The sequence below is a fragment of the Mixophyes fleayi genome, unplaced genomic scaffold (genome assembly GCF_038048845.1).
Source record: "Mixophyes fleayi isolate aMixFle1 unplaced genomic scaffold, aMixFle1.hap1 Scaffold_29, whole genome shotgun sequence".
Classification (NCBI taxonomy): Eukaryota; Metazoa; Chordata; class Amphibia; order Anura; family Limnodynastidae; genus Mixophyes; species Mixophyes fleayi.
The window spans coordinates 2738172-2759176 of record NW_027446953.1 but is presented as its reverse complement, the minus strand read 5'-3'; the positions used below and the strand labels follow the sequence as shown (position 1 = coordinate 2759176).

Below are 21005 nucleotides of genomic sequence, written 5' to 3'. Positions count from 1 at the left end.
AAACATAATTAATTAAAATGAATTTCTATTTGTCCTTAATGTAACATTCAGCAATCCTAACTGATCGACCTCTTTTAGAGACTGTGACTGTTTGTCTTTTAAAGTCCCTACACGTTAACAATTAAAAAAAAAGTTTTTTCCCCCATAAAATACATTTATAAATTTTACAATTGCTACTGATTGCAAACACATGCTCTAGCAGTCATACGCGACCGTCATTATGGTCACTCGGTACTTACACCTGCCCTGTAGCTGTAGCTGGAAAAACATGTAGCTTTGAGATGCCCAAAGTTTGAATTGGATGTTTGAGCTTGCATACCTTTACTGTACATTGGCTACGTGCATACGCCCATTCCCGTCCCCGTTCAAATCATAGGCAGTAGTAAGGGTCCTTTGCACTCGAAGATTAATTGGATGTTGCTGCGTTCACTGGCATATAGTCCAGTTCAGGGCATGTTTAGAGCAATTGTACGCAAAATACAACACATATCAGCATTTCTTGCGTCTCTTAATATATCAGGCCTGCTATGTTCTTTGAAAAGCTACTTAACCATAATGTCTACAGGAATGTCTACCAAAATGAAAAAAGTTTACATAACGAACAATCTGAAGTTCCCATTCTGCAGTAGTGACTCTATTCTCAAATAAATGACTATAAAGCAACTTTCTTTTTCATTTCATACATTTATGATCTATGCAGTGCTGCATAAGGAGACACCCTGTTGTGTCCACAATGTAAAAAGCTTTTACACTTGGGAATGCCATGGACAAACTGTGTAGGCATACATAACTTTCTGTAGCTGTGGAGCGCTGCTTGTAGGCATCAGATACAAAAGGTTGGGGGAGTGTTGTACAGGAACCAAGGTCCATAGGTGGTGGATGAGAGAAAGTGAAGCAAAAGTCAGATGGTTTCAGTTGTATTCTGCTAAGTGATAAAAGAAAACAATAAATAAGTGGTGTAATATAGAAGTCTGTGAATAATGAAATATAGTGTGTTAAATAATATGTAGATGAATGGGGATACCAAAAGTTGGGTAAAAGTAGAAAATGGTTGTGCGGTGAGGGTTAAGAGAAGGAGGTAAATGAATAGGGAGAAATATAACAGAAAACGGGAGGTCGGGGAGGATAAAGGAGATGTGGAAGAGGGAAAATATGATGAGGGGTGAAGGGAAAAAGGGATCTGCTAAGTTTGGGTGTGTTCGGTTCTCGGGGAACCGAGCCTGAGCATCTCTCTCTCTATATATATATAGATAGTAAATATATATATATATATATATATATATATATATACAAATAAAAAATATAGAAAAATAAAAATGTATAAAAAAACGTAACTAAACCCTATAATGTGAATAAATAGATTTGTAGATGGATATGAAGTATAACAAATGCAACAAAATTATAAATAAAAGATATGTAAATATACAAATGATACTGCAGAATGAAATGATTATGAATTAAAGCAAAAAAACAACAACACAATAATAATAAAGGGGTATCAGTGCCTGAAAGAGATGATGTTTTTCATACAGAAGTAAAACTCAGGAGAACCGCTGTTATTATTAATGTTAATATTTTCATATCACTGAAATACCTTACATTATTCTTTATACTGTATGACTTTTTTAGCAGTCACTTACATTTGCTACACTGTAGAGAATATTAATTGGCAACTTGAACAAATTCATAGAAAAGAAAATGCAAAACCTCTGTATGCAATACCTTCAAAAATCATGATTGACACTTGTTAGATAGCACCTCTTCCGTGAACTTTCAGAGGATGCTATGGCCTTAGCTTGATTGAGAGATGTGTTTTAATCCGAAATGATAGCTGAGAAAAAAAATCTACAAAGCCCCAGATGTGTCATCCATGAATTCCACATCATTGCATTCCTCAGTACTACTGTTTTTACTTTATGGACATTGTTAAAGTATGAAGTGAAATTTAAAACAGTTCAGTCTCTAATTTTTCTTTTCTTTACTTTGCAAGATGCCAGGTGGTGTTGGGATATATCAGTGATGGGCAAACTACGGCCTGCGGGCCAGATCCGGCCCACTTAGAGGTTCTATCCGGCTCGCCAATATTTTAAAAAGTTTCATTAAAATATGCATAAAATTATTAGGGCCGACCCTGTGTGTCAGAACCTTCATTTTTATGACTTCCCAGCTATTTCCTCCATTACACTTTATCCTCCTTCCTAAAAGGACACTTCGTATGTCAATCACTCAAACACCTGCCCGCCCCCTAATGGCTGAAAGTCATGTGAGAAGAGACCATATACTAAGGCGGATTTCGATTGGCTGTTGTGTTGTCAGTTAGTGGCTCACCAGAAAGACGGATCTGCAACAACCTGCTGAAATAAGTGCTGTGTCTGTACGATCACTGCACTTATAGAGGTAACACTGCTATATAACACCCTCCCGTCCCATTCAAAAAATTTGTATTATATATTTCGATATTTGAGTTTTTTAATAAATTATATTGGCCTGCCTAAAGTTTTTCTTTTTTATTTGGCCCGCTCCTGAAAAGTTTGCCCATCAATGGGATATATGGTTTAGTGTGAGGCAGGGGGTAGAGGTGAGTACAAGGAAACCAGATCCAGGACTGAAATAAAACACTTTCCACTCATCAGTATTTACAGACTATAGACCTCAGGACGCTGTCACTGCAGTCCTCAGTCCTCTTTCTGTTGTACAAGTTCCCTGTATATCGGGGTCATTGGGGCGCCACCTATATTTTTTTAGTGGTTAGGAGTGAGGTGGGCCGTGGGTAGGGTTATAAAACCTGATTCATCAACGAGAGTAAAGCAAAAAAAGTAGTAACTGTTCTCCTCTATAAACCATGCTACAATGCAAGGGGTGCAAATTAGTTTATTATTTTGCACATAAGTTAAATACTGGCTGTTTTGTCATATAGGACACAAATACTTGATAGCTTTATTTTTACACTGAAATTTAAAGTTGATCTAGGACATGCCCTACTCCAACTATAAATGTGTCCCTATATTTTAAATTGACCTTCTCTCCAATGCAACATTTACTCCTTTTTTTTGCTTTCCTTAATAAATCGGGTCCATAGTTTTCTTATGTGGGAATACCACCATGTAAGTAAATAAGAAATAGATAATATACACTATTAAATAAAAGTATTATAAAATTATTATTGTACAGTATACAGTAAAGAGGTTCAGTACCATTTACCCCGTGCCAAGGCCTCCCCATGCTACTTGTACTACCTGTTACCAAGGCAATAACTGTTCTGTTAACATCATCTCAGGATTGTGAGATAGAGAGATTTATTTATTGCTGCTACAAAAATCAGATATAGAAATGCATATTGTAGATGATATATTAGTGGTGTACAGTGAGACAGTCAATGGTTATATTAGGTATATAATACAGTATATCCAGCATAGTGCAGTACACATACTATAAGTCCCTGCATGTAGATGTAATAAAAAACACACACATGATAGTCCATTAACTTCAAGCATGTATTTTACATGCAGAACCCCCATTGAAATAAATGAAAAAAGACTCCCTGCTTGTAATGTACTGTAGTATAAATAACTATATGAGACATTAACACAAGGTTTAACATTTTTAAATTGGCATAAATGGCACTTAAAAGACCCTGGTTATCCACTTTATTATAAATCTTTTTTTTTCTATCTTCATTCATCTTGTAAACCAATTGGAAAGTTGTAATCCATTCCTAATAAAATTTTAAAAAAAATATTAAACAATGTGAATACTCCCTTCTAGCACCTGCCAAAGGGCCGCACGGTGGCGCAGTGTGTAGAATTGCTGTGACACGTATCTGCCGAATTTTGAGCGTATTGTGCGCAAAATCACTCTGCGTCTGTCCAGACCTGGACCATACACCAGTAAACGCAGCCCGGTCCGCTTCATCTTTATACCCAAAGGATGCTTACTGCAACATATGATTTCAGAGAGGGAACAGGAGGCAGGGGAAGGTACATTCAGCCGTAGTCAATTTACAATAAGTGTGTGCCAAACTCAAGTGCACTCAAGTGCACACAGCCATGTCTGAATCAAGCTCTGGGCATAGCAAATTTATTTGTTTTTCTTCTGTATCTTTTGCACCAGCTAAAGGGCTAGTTTAAGTCCTGATCAGTAGTGCTGCCAGTCTCGTATGCGTGCTAGAGCATGTGTTTGCAATCAGCAGCATCTGTAAAAATGTATTTTATGTTCAGTAGACATAATGAACATCCTAATAAATGTATTTAATGGTAAAAAAAATAAATTAAAAAAAATATTTTATTTTTACTTTTTTATCATTAATGCCTATATTATTATTAACACTTTGGGGCGTATTCAATTGCTAGCGTTAACGCTAACAAACAAGCGCTCAAAAAATCTCTGAAATTTCGCGAGTAAACTACCGTATTAACGCTTTTCGCGCGCAATATTACCGTATAAACGGCAATATTTTTTGAGCGCTCGTTTATCAGCGTTACCGCTAACAATTGAATATGCCCCTTTAAGTACTTTTGCGAATTTATAATCCACATAAGTATTGGATGTATCCTGCAGTGTCTTGTGTAGTAAAGCAAAGCAGACTTACACACAAATTTTCATCAGCACACGAATCTTCAGATCTGTTCCTTGTTGAACTCAGAGTCCATACATGTATTTTAAAACAAACGCACGCTGTGCTCAGTATGCGTGACTTAATGAATCAGGCCCTATATGTTCACCAATACTCGTTTACCCCCCAGGAGTTCACCTGTATTAGTAGGGGCTTATCGGTTTAGGGTTTTTGTGGGTGTGGACAGAACTCCGACCAGCTGGAAGGAAGAATAAACACAGGGAAAATGCAGGGGCACTGAGTATCCTGGTGCAGAATACAGAGGTAAGGTCCAAAGACAGGAGTAAAAGGCTGAGAACAGGGGCTGGTAGGAATCTGAGTGATGAAACAAGCAAGAGTCAGAGCTGGCAGAGATCCAAAATAAAGTCATAGAACAGGTTGAGGTCAGGACTGGCATTACACTAAGGACAATCCAGAAAACTGGCTACGGTCAAAAGGCATTGGCAGTCAAATACAGGATCAGTAAATGTTCTGGGTCAAACACAAGGAGTCGGTAGAATTCACTGCAGGATTTGCAGGCACAAACACACAGTGGCTAGACAGCGCTATAACCAGCACAGGTGGAAGGTAGAGAAAGGCTTATAAAGGCTGAACAACCAATAGGAATAAGGCACTCCCATAGATGTAATTAGCTTGAATCTGTGCTGAAGATAAAGGCTAAGCTAAGCAGCAGCTAAGCACAGAGAAATCATTAAAACGAGCATGGATGTCGCTTGCCATTGTCTGAGCCGAGAGCGAGGCGACGGATATGGCTGCTCATTGGACTCTAGATGCTGGTTACCATTACTAGGCAACTGGCTAAGTGAGCGCATTGGATGTTTTTTTTTTTTGCCCCCTCCCACATATAGGCTATAGACTTATGCTGAATTTAGGGTGGCGCTCTTGTTTTTATTGAATTTGTTATTTGCCAGCCCGGCCTCACAGTCACAGTTTCCAGATAACATTAAAGTGGCGCAACTTCTGGTCAATATCCAAGGCCAGACCTTCGCACTGGTCCCACAACTGGTCCAGTCATCAAACATGTCCTCCAAGTTTGTCCGCATAGCCCCAGTGCCCATCGCTGCTAAACCTATTGGACCTGGAGGCGGAATTCAAGGACAATCTGGAATTATGGTGGGCCAAAAGTTCCAAAAAAACCCAGCTACAGAACTGATAAAAATGCACAAATGTACTTTCCCCGGATGCACCAAAATGTACACCAAGAGTAGCCATCTGAAGGCTCACCTGCGTAGACACACGGGGGAGAAGCCGTTTGCTTGCACGTGGCCAGGATGCGGATGGAGGTCAGTATTCATGATTTTCTTTTGTGTGTAGCGTATCCAGTTATGCAACTTTTACCGTGTCTAATATGCAATTATTTGAAGTGCAGGAGTAAATTTTGACAATTAATGGCACATACTATATTGTGACAGTATTGCTTGCTGTGAGTATACATCATAATTAAGATCAGCCATTTCCTCTTATTTAACGCTGCAATTAGCGCTGTACCTCAGAGGAGGCCTGCAGCCCAATACAATGGCTGCTTCCTGCAGCCTCATTTTATTGACTTCAGAAGAACTCTATGCAAATAAAAAACATAATTCATCACAGTTGTGTGGGCCTATATTATTCCTCTGTGCTTAAATTAGGGAATATTTCAACTTAAGCTAGCCAAACGCACGTCAGTGTATTTTGTTTTTGAATGAACAATTGCACTTCTGTACAATCACGTAAATAATCAATTAAGTTACGATCAATTTTTAATGAAATCATTTTTTAATCAGGTCTTGTGTCAAAAAAAAACAAGTGATTGCAAAACGTACAGTTTTCACATGACAGGGCAGTTAAACCTTTTTATTGCATGCACAATATAGAACGATTGAGGGATCGTTAGAATCATATTGTACAATTACAATACGCACAATGCAACCAGCTTCAATCCAATCCTCTTGGGTAAAAAACTGCTGTCAAATCTTGGATTGGATTATGAATCAATTTAGCTACATGTATTTGATTGCATTGGAGAGTTTGTCTTTCACATTCTTTAACAATGCAATAAAAAATGATTGGATTGAATAATTGGATTGTAATGTGCGTGACTAGTTTTACATCTGTGGTGTAGGGAGTGTGCAATCTATATATGTGGGTAGAACTCTTTACACAATCACATGTTCTGTAATGTTACTGTAAATAAATAATGTTCTACAGAAATCAGATATTTGCACTGGGCGTGTTACACTGTTTCAGTAAATCCTGTGTCAGTAAATCCCGTGTTTGTAACCTGTAGTAAACTTTGTTTGTTGTGTATTATGATGGGCCAACCACACCTGCTTCTTCGTGTATCTCTACAACCTGTTTTAACTTGTGTGACCTGTCCTGTTCGTATGCAGTGAACAGTTTGTACCTGTGACTAATCCTAACTTTAACCTCTAAATCGACAGCGGGTCTCTCCAGTAAGTTCCAAAGCCATCTCTGAAGCAGAGAGAGCTGTAGTGGAGATGTGAGGTTTGGTCTTCATCCCTAACATGACCACACTACTCTCTCACCAAAAATAGGAACCGTGTGATATGTAACATGAGTACGAGGACTGCGTGGATCCTACTGTAGAGACAGGGGTGGAATAGAATAAATTTCCATGTGCTATTTGTACTGTACAGCTCTCTCCTGACCGGTTTGTTGCTTGGTTAATCCGCAAGGTCAGCAGGAACAGCCAAGTCAATCTAAGTTGCAGTCTTGTGATCTAGGGCTTTAAAGTTCTAGCGTGCCTTTATTTTCCGGGGTGTTTTTCATTTCTGTGCCATTTATATTATAATTAAATAAAATTTACGCAGCAGGGATTAAGGAATAGAGAAGGAGGTTATGGGACCTCGGGGGTGTATGGGGGCTCGGAGGTTGGGGGGCAGTATTGTTGGCCTCCCTCATGACTGGGCCCCTTAAAGGCCACACCTCCCGCACCCATTTCCTCCAGGGAACGGTTCAATTCCTATGAACCCCTAAAATGTCTGGATGTAGCTTTATGCCAGGCTGACTTGGGGTGATCCACTTTCAAGTCACCTGTGGTCAGGCAGGGATTTAAAGTGAAAGCTGTCCGTCAGAGTGTGGGCTTTTGCATTTTTACCCTTTCCCCTGCCGTCTGCATAAGCCCCTGCCCCTTGGACACGCCACAATTCCTGGCAGAGCTTCTCGTCCGCAATCTCCACCGTATGCAATCTGTATAAACTAAATGAAGCTTTCCATCAGTAATGATTCTGTTTGCATGAGTCTTCCAACACCCTGAGCTACATTATAACATTATAATAGTATAGTCCTCCTCTGGCCTAGGTTTGGCCTTTTTCACCAATATGAAACTTTCTGGAGAGATTCCTTTCCTATTGTAAATACATTTCCGCCCCTGTTATATCTATTCCGTGATTGCTATATCTCTGGTACCATTAGATATTCTACCTGCTAGCGGATCTTTCTGTGGCAGGGTTTGAGCTACACATGATCTATAATATAATGAAATACAAAAAAATTCCCATACACATAATCATTAAAGAAATTTGGCCCACTAATTTATTCTTAAAATAATTTGTCCCCATAAGAAAATTAACAATCATTTTTGCCCCTCTAAACAAGAAATCATGATTACACCTTGTATTGTGCCTCGGCCAGATAGTTCTAATAGCATGCTTTTATTTTTTCCTGTTGAACCTCGGACGAGTTTCTGTTTGACTATAAGCATTAGAGTTTAGGTGTTTTAAAATCAACACAAATTGCTGGAGATTGAATTTTGAAATGTCAAAATCGCAGGTTTATACATATGGCGACTTTGCACATAAAATTGCAGACGATCTTAAGAGATTTGTCGCGATTTCAAATCGCTGAAAAAAAATCACAGCTTGATACATTTACCCCCTTGACTTCATTGTTTTAGCAAGTCTTTGATATTATATTGTCATTGTTTTTCATATATCAATTATTGGTGGGTGATATTGTTTCCAACTTATGAAAATTGCGCAGAGAAAATATATGATGACGTAAAGCACTGTTCTAGGTCAGCGTGAGTGCAGGAAGTGTGTAGTCAACTTTCCAATCAAATGCAAAACAGATACTTGCGACACTTGCCAAAGGAATTTTTCAACCAAGACAAACAGTACACAGAAAAAAAAGGAAATTAAAATAAAAGCCACAATATTACACAAGATAATCACAGTAATTTCCAGACATTGAGATCTTTTTTGATTTACTCAGGGATTATTGACATGATTTGCAATCAAAACATGCTTCTGTTCCACTTTAAAATCAAGTCATGCGTGCATTTGACAAAACAATAGGTTTCACAGCTGAACTAATGAAGCCTGGTGCCTAGCAGATCTTTCCTCCATGGCTCAAGTCTCCATTACTTTTTCAGGATTTTGACTCTGAGGAAGCCCTCAAATATTTCTACAAACAATTAACAGGGGTTGTCAATCACTGCCAGCATCCTACTGCTGAAACAGCACCATGAAATGAGTTTAAACAACATATGCAGTCCTTGGTGCGTCTGCATGCTTCTCTATATACCACAGGAAAATGTCAATATATACCATTTAGAATGTAAGCTCTTTGTGACAGGGAATTTCAATTTTGGTTAAATGAATTCCACAACATTATCCAGATAAAAGATTCACTGGTACATTGTGTGGCAGTGATTATAACAGATTTCAGTCTGAAAAAATCTTATCTTATCAATATCTTGAAAAAAGATTTTCTTTTTTTGTTTTATTATGCAGGTCAATGCAAATAAACTGTGTATATATTAACATAACATATACTAGCAGCTAAAACAAATATATCCTGGAATGTAGATTCTAGATTCCAGGCAGACACGAGAGATGACAACACAGCTTGAAGCATAAACTGTGTTTTGCATGAAATATTGATTTTGGTATGAAGGCAATAATTTGGCGGAACAATTTCGTATTCCAAATTCTTTATGTTAGTCCAACAAATCAGATTTACTCATCTCTAACCAGCAGACAAAACCACCACTCCAAAAGAATGATAGTGTTGCACAAATAAAATAAAATATTAATGTAAAAGATGTTCTCACTCTTAAATTATTTTAGTGAGAACATGGTACTGTTGACTGCATTATGACTATTCATGTTAACTTGTGATATATGGTGTGCATCAATTGCTAAGGATCAGTGTTTGGGAGTATATTATCAAAGGGAGGTAGCTGTTGCAGTACTAACGAACGACCTCCGGGAGGATCTAAGGACCTGGATACTCAACATCATTAACCTATTACTCTGTGCATTTTCCTTTTTGCATATATTTTTATCATGTTCTATAGCATGCTCTCTAATATCATTTACCGTGAGACCTCTCCAATTAGGAAAAGAGTTTTGTATCCAGGTCCTTAGATCCTCCCGGAGGTCGTTCGTTAGTACTGCAACAGCTACCTCCCTTTGATAACCTTTACATTATTCTCACCAATTTCAGCTACTGCCCCTGCTGGTGGAACCATTCCCTTTCCTTGTCCGTGTATGTTACTGGCATGGGCAATGGCTGAAATGACTGTGGGTACATCTTTTTCCTTTAAAACATTAATTAAGACATCATACAACTTACTAGTTACAGTTTTTACATTTTTGGTATTGGCTGTACTATCCGCCCCGACCGAATTTGTCGGGGGCGTGTTTGCACTCAGTTTGCCACGCTTTGCAATGCACACTTCCGGAATGCTTGTTTCCCGTACGCTTACTTCCGCTGAGCACGCGCTTCCTTGCCACGTGTACCCTTCTTGTTGCCACAATTTTAAACAGTCATCATGTTCAATTCTCGTTTTTGTCGATTTAATCAACCGCACTTTATCTCTAACATTATTTAACACCTCTGAGTCAAGACTACCTATGTTTGGGAAAGGTTTCACACACTCCCGGGTCAACTTGACCCATTTGTCGCAGTATGCCGTTGCATACGCACCGTATTTATTATCCATAACATACTTCGCCGAACCAACCGGGCCATTCATTAGGCAGCACAACATGAACTATCTCTAGCGTTTGCTTCGTATCCATTCTAAAAACAACCTATTTCTCAACGCTACACAAAAAGACTTTTTACCTGTTCTCCTTTCAAACAGAACTTACTAGAGATTTTTATTCGTGGACGTTTTCAACAGGTACGTCCCCTTATCAATGCCTTTCCTAGTTTGAGTACTTTACCACTGTTAGCAACCGATATCAATCAAGAATATCAGTGGTTGCAGCGTACTTCCTCCCACATCTCCCAAGTCGCAATCACGGCTGCACTAAATCAACCATGCAGTCCGATCGCACCGCTTACGGATACTAACTATCAGGAAGCTTTGCGATTAATATTTGGGAATGCTGCGAAAACCTGTTATTTTCGCTTCGAGTATACCTGCCAAGTATACTCTGTGGTGTCTCTTTATCACCTGCTCTTTGTTAGAACAGAACACCACTCACACAAAGGTTTCTTTATATCCTGCTCTTTGTTAGAACAGAACCTTTGTTGTCAGGTCACCTTTTTTTTACCATGCCCCGTCAGACACACCTGAACTACAGCGCTATCAATTTTTAAAAGTTCCACGCTTTTCCTCCCAATACTCAATCACGGCCTTACCATGCGGTCGAATCGCACCACTCAAACTAGTTATCAGTAAACATCGTGAATAGTATTAGGCGCACGTGTAAAAACTTATAGTTGCCTATAGTTACCAGTATACTTTTGCCTTTATGTATAAATAACATTCACATACACACACATAACCTTTGTTTTCTGTACAGAAAATAAATTTCCCAAACAATGGCACTATCCTTTCAGAGATTTTACCAAGTGATTACACTATGCATAGATAACAGACTATGATCATGACTGTTTACCCACGTAGTAACAATACCGGAAGTACACATACTCTATGCAGGAAAAACACATACTCTATGCAATGCTATACCCTTTAAAACGTAAAACGACAATAAAAAGAAACATTTTTCTTTCTTGTCCCTAGATTCTAGTTAGCGTTCCTTCAGTTTACGCAACTGCAGACATTCGGCTTCTCAACACAAAATGGACAACAGGTTTTGAACACATTGCATTCTTTCCTGTATGAGACGCGTCCGTCAATATCCACCCTTTGTTGAGCAACCGAAATCCGCAAGCGTTGCGTACCTTCAGATAACGTAACCTCCTAAACTCACAAGCCCCCAAATTGCTAAAGTAATTCTATCGTTTTCAAATAAGCATTGCATAGGCGATTGTATTGTGTTTCTAACGCACAAAGTGATTTATTTTAGCAGATGTAAATAGTCAACAATTCAATACATTATTATATTACGATACAGTACAGTACAGCCAATACCAAAAGATAAATACATACATACTGCTGCAATCGCTGCGCTTCCATGGGTCCCAATGGAACAGTATATCTGTTAGATAACTGTGGTCAGAGTAGACTGGCTGGCAGCGCAGCTGTGATCATATATATTCATTCAGTGTTACAGAGAACAATGCAAATGACTTAGCTTGCTTCTATAGGTCCAGACAAAGGGTGTCTCCAGGGCAAACAGGTCATAGGCTGATTCAATCTAAGGAATCCAAAGGTGGGGGTCGTCCCTCTAGGGGGTCTGCTCCTTTCATGGCCAGCATCATACAAAGGTTTATTCCCTAATATCAATAACTAAAGTATGCAAAGTGCGATCTCTTCGTCGACTGCACCGGACAGCTGCTGATGAATAGGGTTTCAGTATGATACCAGACATGCCACCTTTCCCACAACCTAAACCATATATATCACTGAAGTGCACATATAATCTTATTATATAAACTAATAATAAACCAAATGCTATCTGCTCATAAATTACAGTGTAACGGAACCAATATGAATATGAATTATATAAATAACTAAATGTTGTAATGCGAGTGTGTGCATGCGTATTTTACCGTGCGATCGCACCACGCGCTGTGTTAGGTGACGTACGGATCTGTGTTACGTGGCGTACGCATCGCAATCGCACGGCAAAACAATATTAACCAATATACTTTCATTCATCCAATTATACGACTTCGACAAAGCGCTTCTATATACTGCTGCCTTAATATGACACTAAGGGGACTTATCCCTTTACAAATATTAAACAACCTTAACCAATCTGTACATCCCAGGCGCAAATAGAATTAATCTCCATTCCCACACTGTTCAACATACAACAAACATTGGAATGTCCAAATATTGAAAAGTCCAAAAAATGTTAAAAAATATTATTCTTCAATTCAATATAACCAAATACAATAAAAAGTATTTTTTTTATATTTCTTGCTTCCTTCAAAAAAACAAATAAATCCTGCAGAGACTTCTTCAATGTTGTCACGAGTGCAGACGTAGGAGGAGAGCAAAAGAAAAACATATATTTGTAGAAACTCTCAAGACACTGTTACGTACCCAAAGTATAGAACCCTTAGGGCGCAGGTGAATGGAGTTTGAAAACAATCTTTATAGCCACCACGTGAAGGGCTTTAATACATAAGTGTTGGGGTACACGCCCATTTCAATTTGCTCATTTCCTCTTGAGAATTCCCAATCTTAGACCAAAGCCGGGGCATGATTCGTGGCCTACTTCACATAAGTGGATAACTGGGTTACCTTTGCCTCTGTCAAACAGAAATTCCCTACATTGCTCCCTAAGTGTTATGACATTTATACAGTAGTCCCTTCCTGAAATCACTCCCCACCTCTGAAGTTATCGGGGACTTAATTTGAAAGGATTTGCCTTTTTGCAACCCTCCATTGAGGATTGATTTGCTCTCTATGCAATATCTCACTTCACTTTATTGACTTTTACAATCTCCACGAATTGAAATTGGAAATGGACCTTCTGATGAGGTTAGTTGGGATTAGATGAGGGAAATCATCATCATCATCATCATTTATTTTGCGCCACTAATTCCACTGAGCTATACCGAGAATGCACTGACATCAGACAGACTAGGGTTAATTTGATAGCAGCCAATTAACCTACTGGTATGTTTTTGGATTGTGGGTGGAAACCGGAGCACCCAGAGGAAACCAATGCAAACACAGGAAGAACATACAAACTACACACAGATAAGGCCATTGTCGGGTATTAAACTCATGACCACAGTACTGTGAGGCAGAAGTGCTAAACACTAAGCCATTGTGCTGCCCAAATGCTGTCTAGCAGTTCAATATACAACTTGATAAAAGATAATGCTTATTAATTCTACTATAGGTGGTACTATACACTTGATAAATTAGCTGTGATATATAACATATATGCTTCAAATCTACGGTCATGAAGGAACGTTCCTCTATATATGATAGACATGCCCAAAGATAATTCTATGCTGAATCTGAGCACCTGGGAGATAGGAAACTATTTGGCATTACACAATGTGACCTCCTAACAATCAAATCCCCTATCACCTGTATCACCTGTACCTATATATTCTTCACTACATTTATGCTCACATATTTACTGGAGCAGTCATTGTATTTGTTGCTAATGAAGTATTCTGCTACAATAATGTGACTCCTGAACTGACATCTCCAATACGAGCCAATTGAGCCACTTTATTGTGGTATTTCAGATCAGGTCTAACTGTGACCCAACTACCTACCTGCACTCCCAAATCTATACCCCCTTCAACACTGGCCCAAACCAGTGTGTGTGCTCAGTGAGCAAACATCTCCTCTCTGTTGTCGTTGGATCTCATTGTTACTGGTTGTTAATCTAGATCCAGAATCTAGATATCCAGATCATCAAACATGCTCATATCCTGTACAGTAGTATTCATCCCTGAATGGGTGATACAATCATAGAACACCTACCAACTGCAATTTTCTGACATCATAAAGGTATAATGACCCTAAAATGAAACCAATGAGTATAAGTTAAATATAATAATTCCATATACATATTAATACAGTAACATTAAAGTACCAATAGATTACTTAGAACTACTAAGTAATGTTTTAATATAGATTTATAAAAATCAATAAAACACAAAAGCAAATCACATTTTATAAAAGCGTACCAAAAATAAATGAATAAAGATATACCTTGCTTTTCTACTTCTTGCATTACAAAATATGCACTTACCATAAAAAAATGCACTTTTCACACAGGAAGCAGGAAGCCTTGCACAGTTCAGAAATCTTTCTTCATTTTGCACTGTACATAGTTTAAATTGTGGGGGGAACTCACATAGTACATATGTATATTCATTACTTTGAAATCCTGGGAATGCTGTACTACATGTGTTGATTTAATGCGGTATGTTTTAACTGTGGTTCTGGAAAAACATGTAAAAGATCTTTCAAAGTAAATGTAGACTAAGTTTTGCTAGTGTTAGTATGAATTCTACTGTAATGTAAAGAACCTTTTTCAATCCAGGACTAGAGTTAACACATATCTAGGTTAACATTGTTCAAGGGGTGTCATAGAAATTGTTTTATGTTGATTTTATGTATTTATTTCCTTTGACTTGCATATTTTTTGCTACTTAATCTTTGACAAGTATTTTGTCAAGTAAAATTCATAGTTGAGGGAGTCCTGAATAAAAGAACCATGGGTGTGTGAGCTGCACAATTACATACTAAAGGTGTATTCACTCACAATGCCCAAATCAGCATCAACTATAAATTAGGACCCATGGTTGATTTTAAAGGTTGGGTACACCCATTTTTGTACAAATGCACCCATTTTTGTTTGAAGTGTATGGATATGTGCAATAAGATTATAATGACTGCAAGGATGGTAAATTTAGCATCTTCAAACAGCAGGCGGTGAATGGATTGGGGGGAGTTACTAGTTAAATGCAGACAGGGAGCGCTTATGCTTCTAGAATTGTAGCCACATTCAAAAACAAGATATGGTTTTCCCGGATGAGGTATTTAAACAAGATTCTAGGGGAGGAGAAGACACATTTACAGGGGTACTCCCTGGTAGTGAGTGTCCACAGACACCCATGCAAAAAGACCATTATTCTTAAAGTGGCTTTTGCAACATACAGGTGCATTTTATGTGGATAAGTGCATTTTTATGCACTTAAATACCCAGTTAATGTGAACTGTGACACATAAAAGATAATTTGCAGGCACAAGTGGATTCAACTGGCTACAGGCGTGTTTATTACACCCAGTGAAACAAAGTAAAGTATTGCAGCTTTATCAGATGACTAACTAATACAGTGTAATGTATTAGTAGCCTTGAGAAATACTACATATCAAACACATAGGTGCCTTTACATTGGTATTACACCCTGATAGCTTTCCGTTAGGAAGTGCAAGAATACGTTTGCCTCTCAGGTTTAAATAGAAGTATTCTTTTTCTAAATTTTCAATTGCTTTTCGAAATGGTCAATTACTTGATCCTGATATCCCTGCCAAGTCAGGCTCAAGGAATCCATTTGTTTGATGCAGCCTTAGCGGGAAGGAGTAACAGCTCACCCTTTACTCATGACAGTGCTGTATAACACACTGCATACAGTTCACAGTCATAGTGGTAATGGCTACACAATATTTTTGGTCCAAAATATCTACCTTCCATGATGGTACTCAATACGGACACCTAGTGGCACCCTATAAATAAAAATGAATAATAATAAAATAATAAGATACCCAATGATATGTTAAATTCTAACCTTTAGGTATTAAAATATATTCATTTTTGTATTAATTGCCCATGGGATAGTGGCACTCTAGTGAAAGACAATATACACAGTTGTTAGTTTAATTCAATTAATTTACATTGTGACTAGAAATCTAATGGAAATATGTGTCACCAGAAGAATTGTTGTGGAGCCGCACAATCAGATAACCATGGTTAACCCACCTCACTTCCCATGCTCCTCAATAAAGGCCAGTGTAGATAACAAGGATAGGGTACACTATTGTAAGAATAGTACATAAAACCCCAGCATACAAAACAAGAAGTGGTACAAAGCTGAGCGCATTCTGGTGGCAATTGTTTAAAAAAATTATTTTCTGGCTCTCAGCTTTGTAGATACAAATGTATTTCTTAATGACAGGAGGGCTGTCATCAGAGACAATTGTATTGGTCATATTGGGCACAACAAACCTGCTGTGTTTTTTTAAATAAGCGAAGTTACTCTGTACATGTTGTAAAATCTGCAATGATATTAATTGTAAATTCTGACACCTAGCTACTGTACTTCTCTTATGCGCTCTATGGCATGATTGGATTGTCTGATCTGTAACACATACTTCACTAAATCCAAAACCTCTACTCTACAATATCTTCCTATCTTTCCTGTTATGAACTTTGAACGTGCAATTGTCAGTAGAGAACTGGGCGCAATGCAGTTGCAATAATTTTACAATGGATTGGCCCATTTTTAACTACAAGACAATGTTATTACATGCTTTGCTAGGTTATTAATTAAGCAATGATGCACTTTTTTGGGATAAAATGGTGGGCCTGATTCATCAAGGCACACAAAGCAAATGTAAGTTATGTTTTTTTTAAAAAATGCACGTAAATCGGGCATTGCGAATGTGCGAATTCAACAAGAAACATCTCTTGCTGAAGACGGGTCTAGGTATTCCCTGTTGTTTCCTTGTGTCCTTTGTGTGATTTATCCCGATTATAGATAGTTATAGCCGTAATCTAGTATACTTATCCTGACCTTGTTCTGTGTGGTTGTCTCCAAGGTTCCCCCACAGCCGGCACCCGGCAAGGACCTACTAGGTAACTTCCCTTATCTAGTAGGTCCTAGCCGGGTTGGAGTGATTGCTCCACTGCTTCTAGTGTAGACTTGTACCTTGGATCATTGTTTGTGAATGGCCCGTGCTGTATTTTGCGTTGTATAATGCTGTGAGCTTTCTAAGTTCTTCCTTACAATTAAGATATGTTGTCATCCGTTCAATATTGCATGTTCTCTGATCATAAATCATTCAATGTAACAATATAATTAGACCTGTTTTGAGTTAAATATTAAATCTAAGCTGTACATTACAAGGGTTTAGTCATTTGTCTTACTACATTATCTTATTCTCTAATGTGTGGGTCTGCTGTGAGTGCTGTTCTTGTAATGCTCTTCAGAAGGTCATATAGGTCAATGCTACTTTGTGCTATTGAGATCTTTACTGTGAAATGTATCTTGTAGGGGATGGAGAGCAATGTCTGCCTTTGGTGGGGAAGGAGTGATAATACTTTCTAGTTTTGTATGTGGTCTACTGTGTTTTATGCAAAATGGTATTTTAATATTTGATATGGCTTTATTATACTTTAACTGTCTTGTATAAGATGTTGAATTAACTCTACTAGTTTTGTGGATGCTGCATAATGTGTAATTAAAATGTCTTCCTCCTTTTTAGAATTTAACAATGGGAGACTGTGAAAAGGGAAAGAAGGTATTTGTCCAGAAATGTTCCCAGTGCCATACTTGTGAAAAAGGAGGCAAGCAGAAGGTTGGTCCTAACCTGTATGGGCTGTTTGGCCGCAAGACTGGTCAGGCAGATGGATTTAGTTACACTGATGCTAACAAAAACAAGGGTAAGTGGCCACATTTATACAATGAATGGCTTTCATTATTTAAGCTATGTGCCTGCTAGCCCTCTACCCCCAGCATGCGTTTGTTTCTCTAGAACAGTTTAGCAAAAATACATAGTTGTGAATGCGTTTGTCACTCTTGATGGCAGGCCGCACCAACTAACTATCTTTCCGGTGTGATCTAAAGCTTGGGTGTCCTTGTTGTATAGCGGGGTCTTATTGCATATGTATGTTTTGGGTGTTCCTTACATTTAGAATACAAAGCACCTTTAAGAGCCATTTGTAATGCACATGTCAAAACTTGAGATTTCAAGTTCTACTTCCTATGTGAACCTGTTCTGATAACCACCTGAAACTTTCTGCACAGAAAGTTTGGTTGTTCAAACCCACACTGGTATATCACTGTATGGCAGTGTTGGCTAACTGCAGATGTTGTGAAACTACACGTCCCAGCATGCTTTGCCAATATATAGCAGCTTATTGCTGGAAGGGTATGCTGGGACTTGTAGTTTCACAACACCTGGGGTGTCACAGGGTGACACCCCAGGGTGCCAACACTGCTGTATTTGCTGAAAAGACTAGCAATCCTGATCAACATCTGACCTTGTATGTTTGTTGGGACTGTTTGATAACTGACCAATCACATGAACTGGACCCCATGCAATGCGATGGCTCACCTCAGGTGACCATATTAAATATGTATATTCATTTAGGTCAACCAACCAGATCTAATGTCCTGGGGTATATTGATGAGCAGTACCAGTCAGGGTGTAACTTTGATATATTGCTTGTTTTCTACCCAGATAAACAATTGAGTGTTCATTATGTGGCATGTCTTTTTATAGGTATTATCTGGAATGAGGATACCCTGATGGAATACCTGGAAAACCCCAAAAAGTACATCCCTGGGACAAAGATGATCTTTGCTGGAATCAAGAAGAAGGGCGAGAGACAAGACTTGATAGCGTATCTAAAAAGCTGTTGTTCCTGTTAATATCTTTATCTGTTGCCTTATTTATTTCAAGGAGGGATTGCTTGTGATGAGATGCTTTTAAATTTTATATATTTTTATTTGTACTGTCCATACCTATATTTGATTGTCTCATCAGCCAACAAATGTAAAGTTAATGAATGAAAGATCATTGAAATGAATTTGGCCATGTAAGACTTCAGTTTTGCTTTGTTTACAAAATAAGGGAACTGGGTCTAGGAAACAACATTTGTACTAGGATCAAAAACTGGTTAGAAAATAGGGATCAGAGAGTTGTGATAAATGGTCAAAAGTTTTAAGTGGAGTACATCATGGTTCCGTGCTGGGGCCACTCCTTTTTAATATATTTATTAATGACCTTGGTGATGGTTTAGAGAGTAAAGTTTCTATTTTTGCAGATGACACTAAACTCTGTAAGGTAATAAAATCAGAGCAAGATGTAGCTTTTCTACAGAGCGACTTAAATAAACTGGGGATTGGGCGGACAAATGGTATATGAGGTTTAACATAGATAAATGTAAGGTTATGTATTTAGGGATCAAAAACAAGAATGCAATCTATAAATTAAATGAAATTAATTTTGGAGAATCTATAATGGAAAAGGATTTGGGAGTGCTCGTAGACAGTAGACTTAGCAATAATGCTCAATGTCAAGCAGCAGCTGCAAGGGCAAATAAAGTATTGGCATGCATAAAAAAGGGTATCGATGCAAGGGAAGATAGTGGAATTTTGCTATTGTATAAATCATTGGTAAGACCTCATTGTGAATATGCAGTACAGTTCTGGGCACCACTCTATAAAAAAAGATAATTTGGAACTAGAAAGGGTTCAGAGAAGGGCGACAAAATTGATAAAGGGTATGGAGTCATTGTCACACATCAGGATCTTAGCCGCACTTACCTCACCCGCAGCTTGTATATCACGGCTACCTGGGCCCCTTATGGTCGTCTGCAGCATTCCTGTCTTCTACACCTCCATTTGTAAACAAACATACACACAGACATCTTTGATGCAGTCAGGTGATCTTTCCAGACCTACCAGATTCAATAGCTGTGATCACATGAACTGTACAGCCAATAGTTGTTTGTGACACACTATTTAAACCTGCTGCTGTGATCTGTTCATTGCCAGAACAACACACTTCTCTCCAGAGGATAGTTCTTGACTCCAGTGTTCCTGCCAGCATTTCCAAGTGCTCTGTTTCTGCCAGCATTTCCAAGTGCTCTGCTTCTGCCAGCATTTCCAAGTGCTCTGTTTCTGCCAGCATTCCCAAGTGCTCTTTTACTGTCAGCATTTCCAAGTGTTCTGTTTCTGCCAGCATTTCCAAGTGCTCTGTTCCTGTCAGCATTACAAAGTGCTCTGTTCCTGTCTGCATTACCAAGTGCTCTGTTCCTGTCAGCATTTCCATTCTGCTCATATTCTACATTCAGCAAGAAAATGAGCAGGAAGATCATCCAGGCTGCTAGGTTCTGTTTCAGTCCTGCTCCAGCTAGTCCCAAGGGTCCCGAATCGGATCAAGAAATACAGATGACTGTGACAGTCATTAAGTTATGAGAAAAGGTTAGCAAGTTTAGGCATGTTTACTTTAGAAAAGAGGCATCTAAGAGGAGATATGATTACTATACAAATACATTAAGGGTCAATACAGAGAACTTTCATGGGAACTTTTTACCCCAAGGACTATACACAGGACACGCGGTCACCCCCTAAGGTTAGAGGAGAGGAAATTTCTCAACCAGCAAAGGAAGGGGTTCTTCACAGTAAGGGCAGTCAAGATATGGAATTCACTGCCATGGAAGGCTGTGATGGCAGATTCAATAGATATGCTTAAGAAAGGGTTAGACAAGTTTTTATCGGAAAAGTGTATCCAAGGATACCACCGTTAGTAGTGGATATAGGG

At 38.5% G+C, this 21005-nt stretch overlaps 1 protein-coding gene across 1 annotated transcript; it reads left to right on the top strand.

The window, feature by feature from the left end:
- Positions 1–17911: 17911 nt before the first annotated feature.
- LOC142127209 (cytochrome c-like) lies at positions 17912–19293 on the top strand. The gene is made up of 2 exons (XM_075194333.1): positions 17912–18117; positions 18960–19293. Exons 1-2 carry the CDS (start codon positions 17949–17951, stop codon positions 19106–19108), a joined length of 318 nt encoding a protein of 105 aa, XP_075050434.1. The 5' UTR covers positions 17912–17948; the 3' UTR covers positions 19109–19293.
- Positions 19294–21005: the final 1712 nt, after the last annotated feature.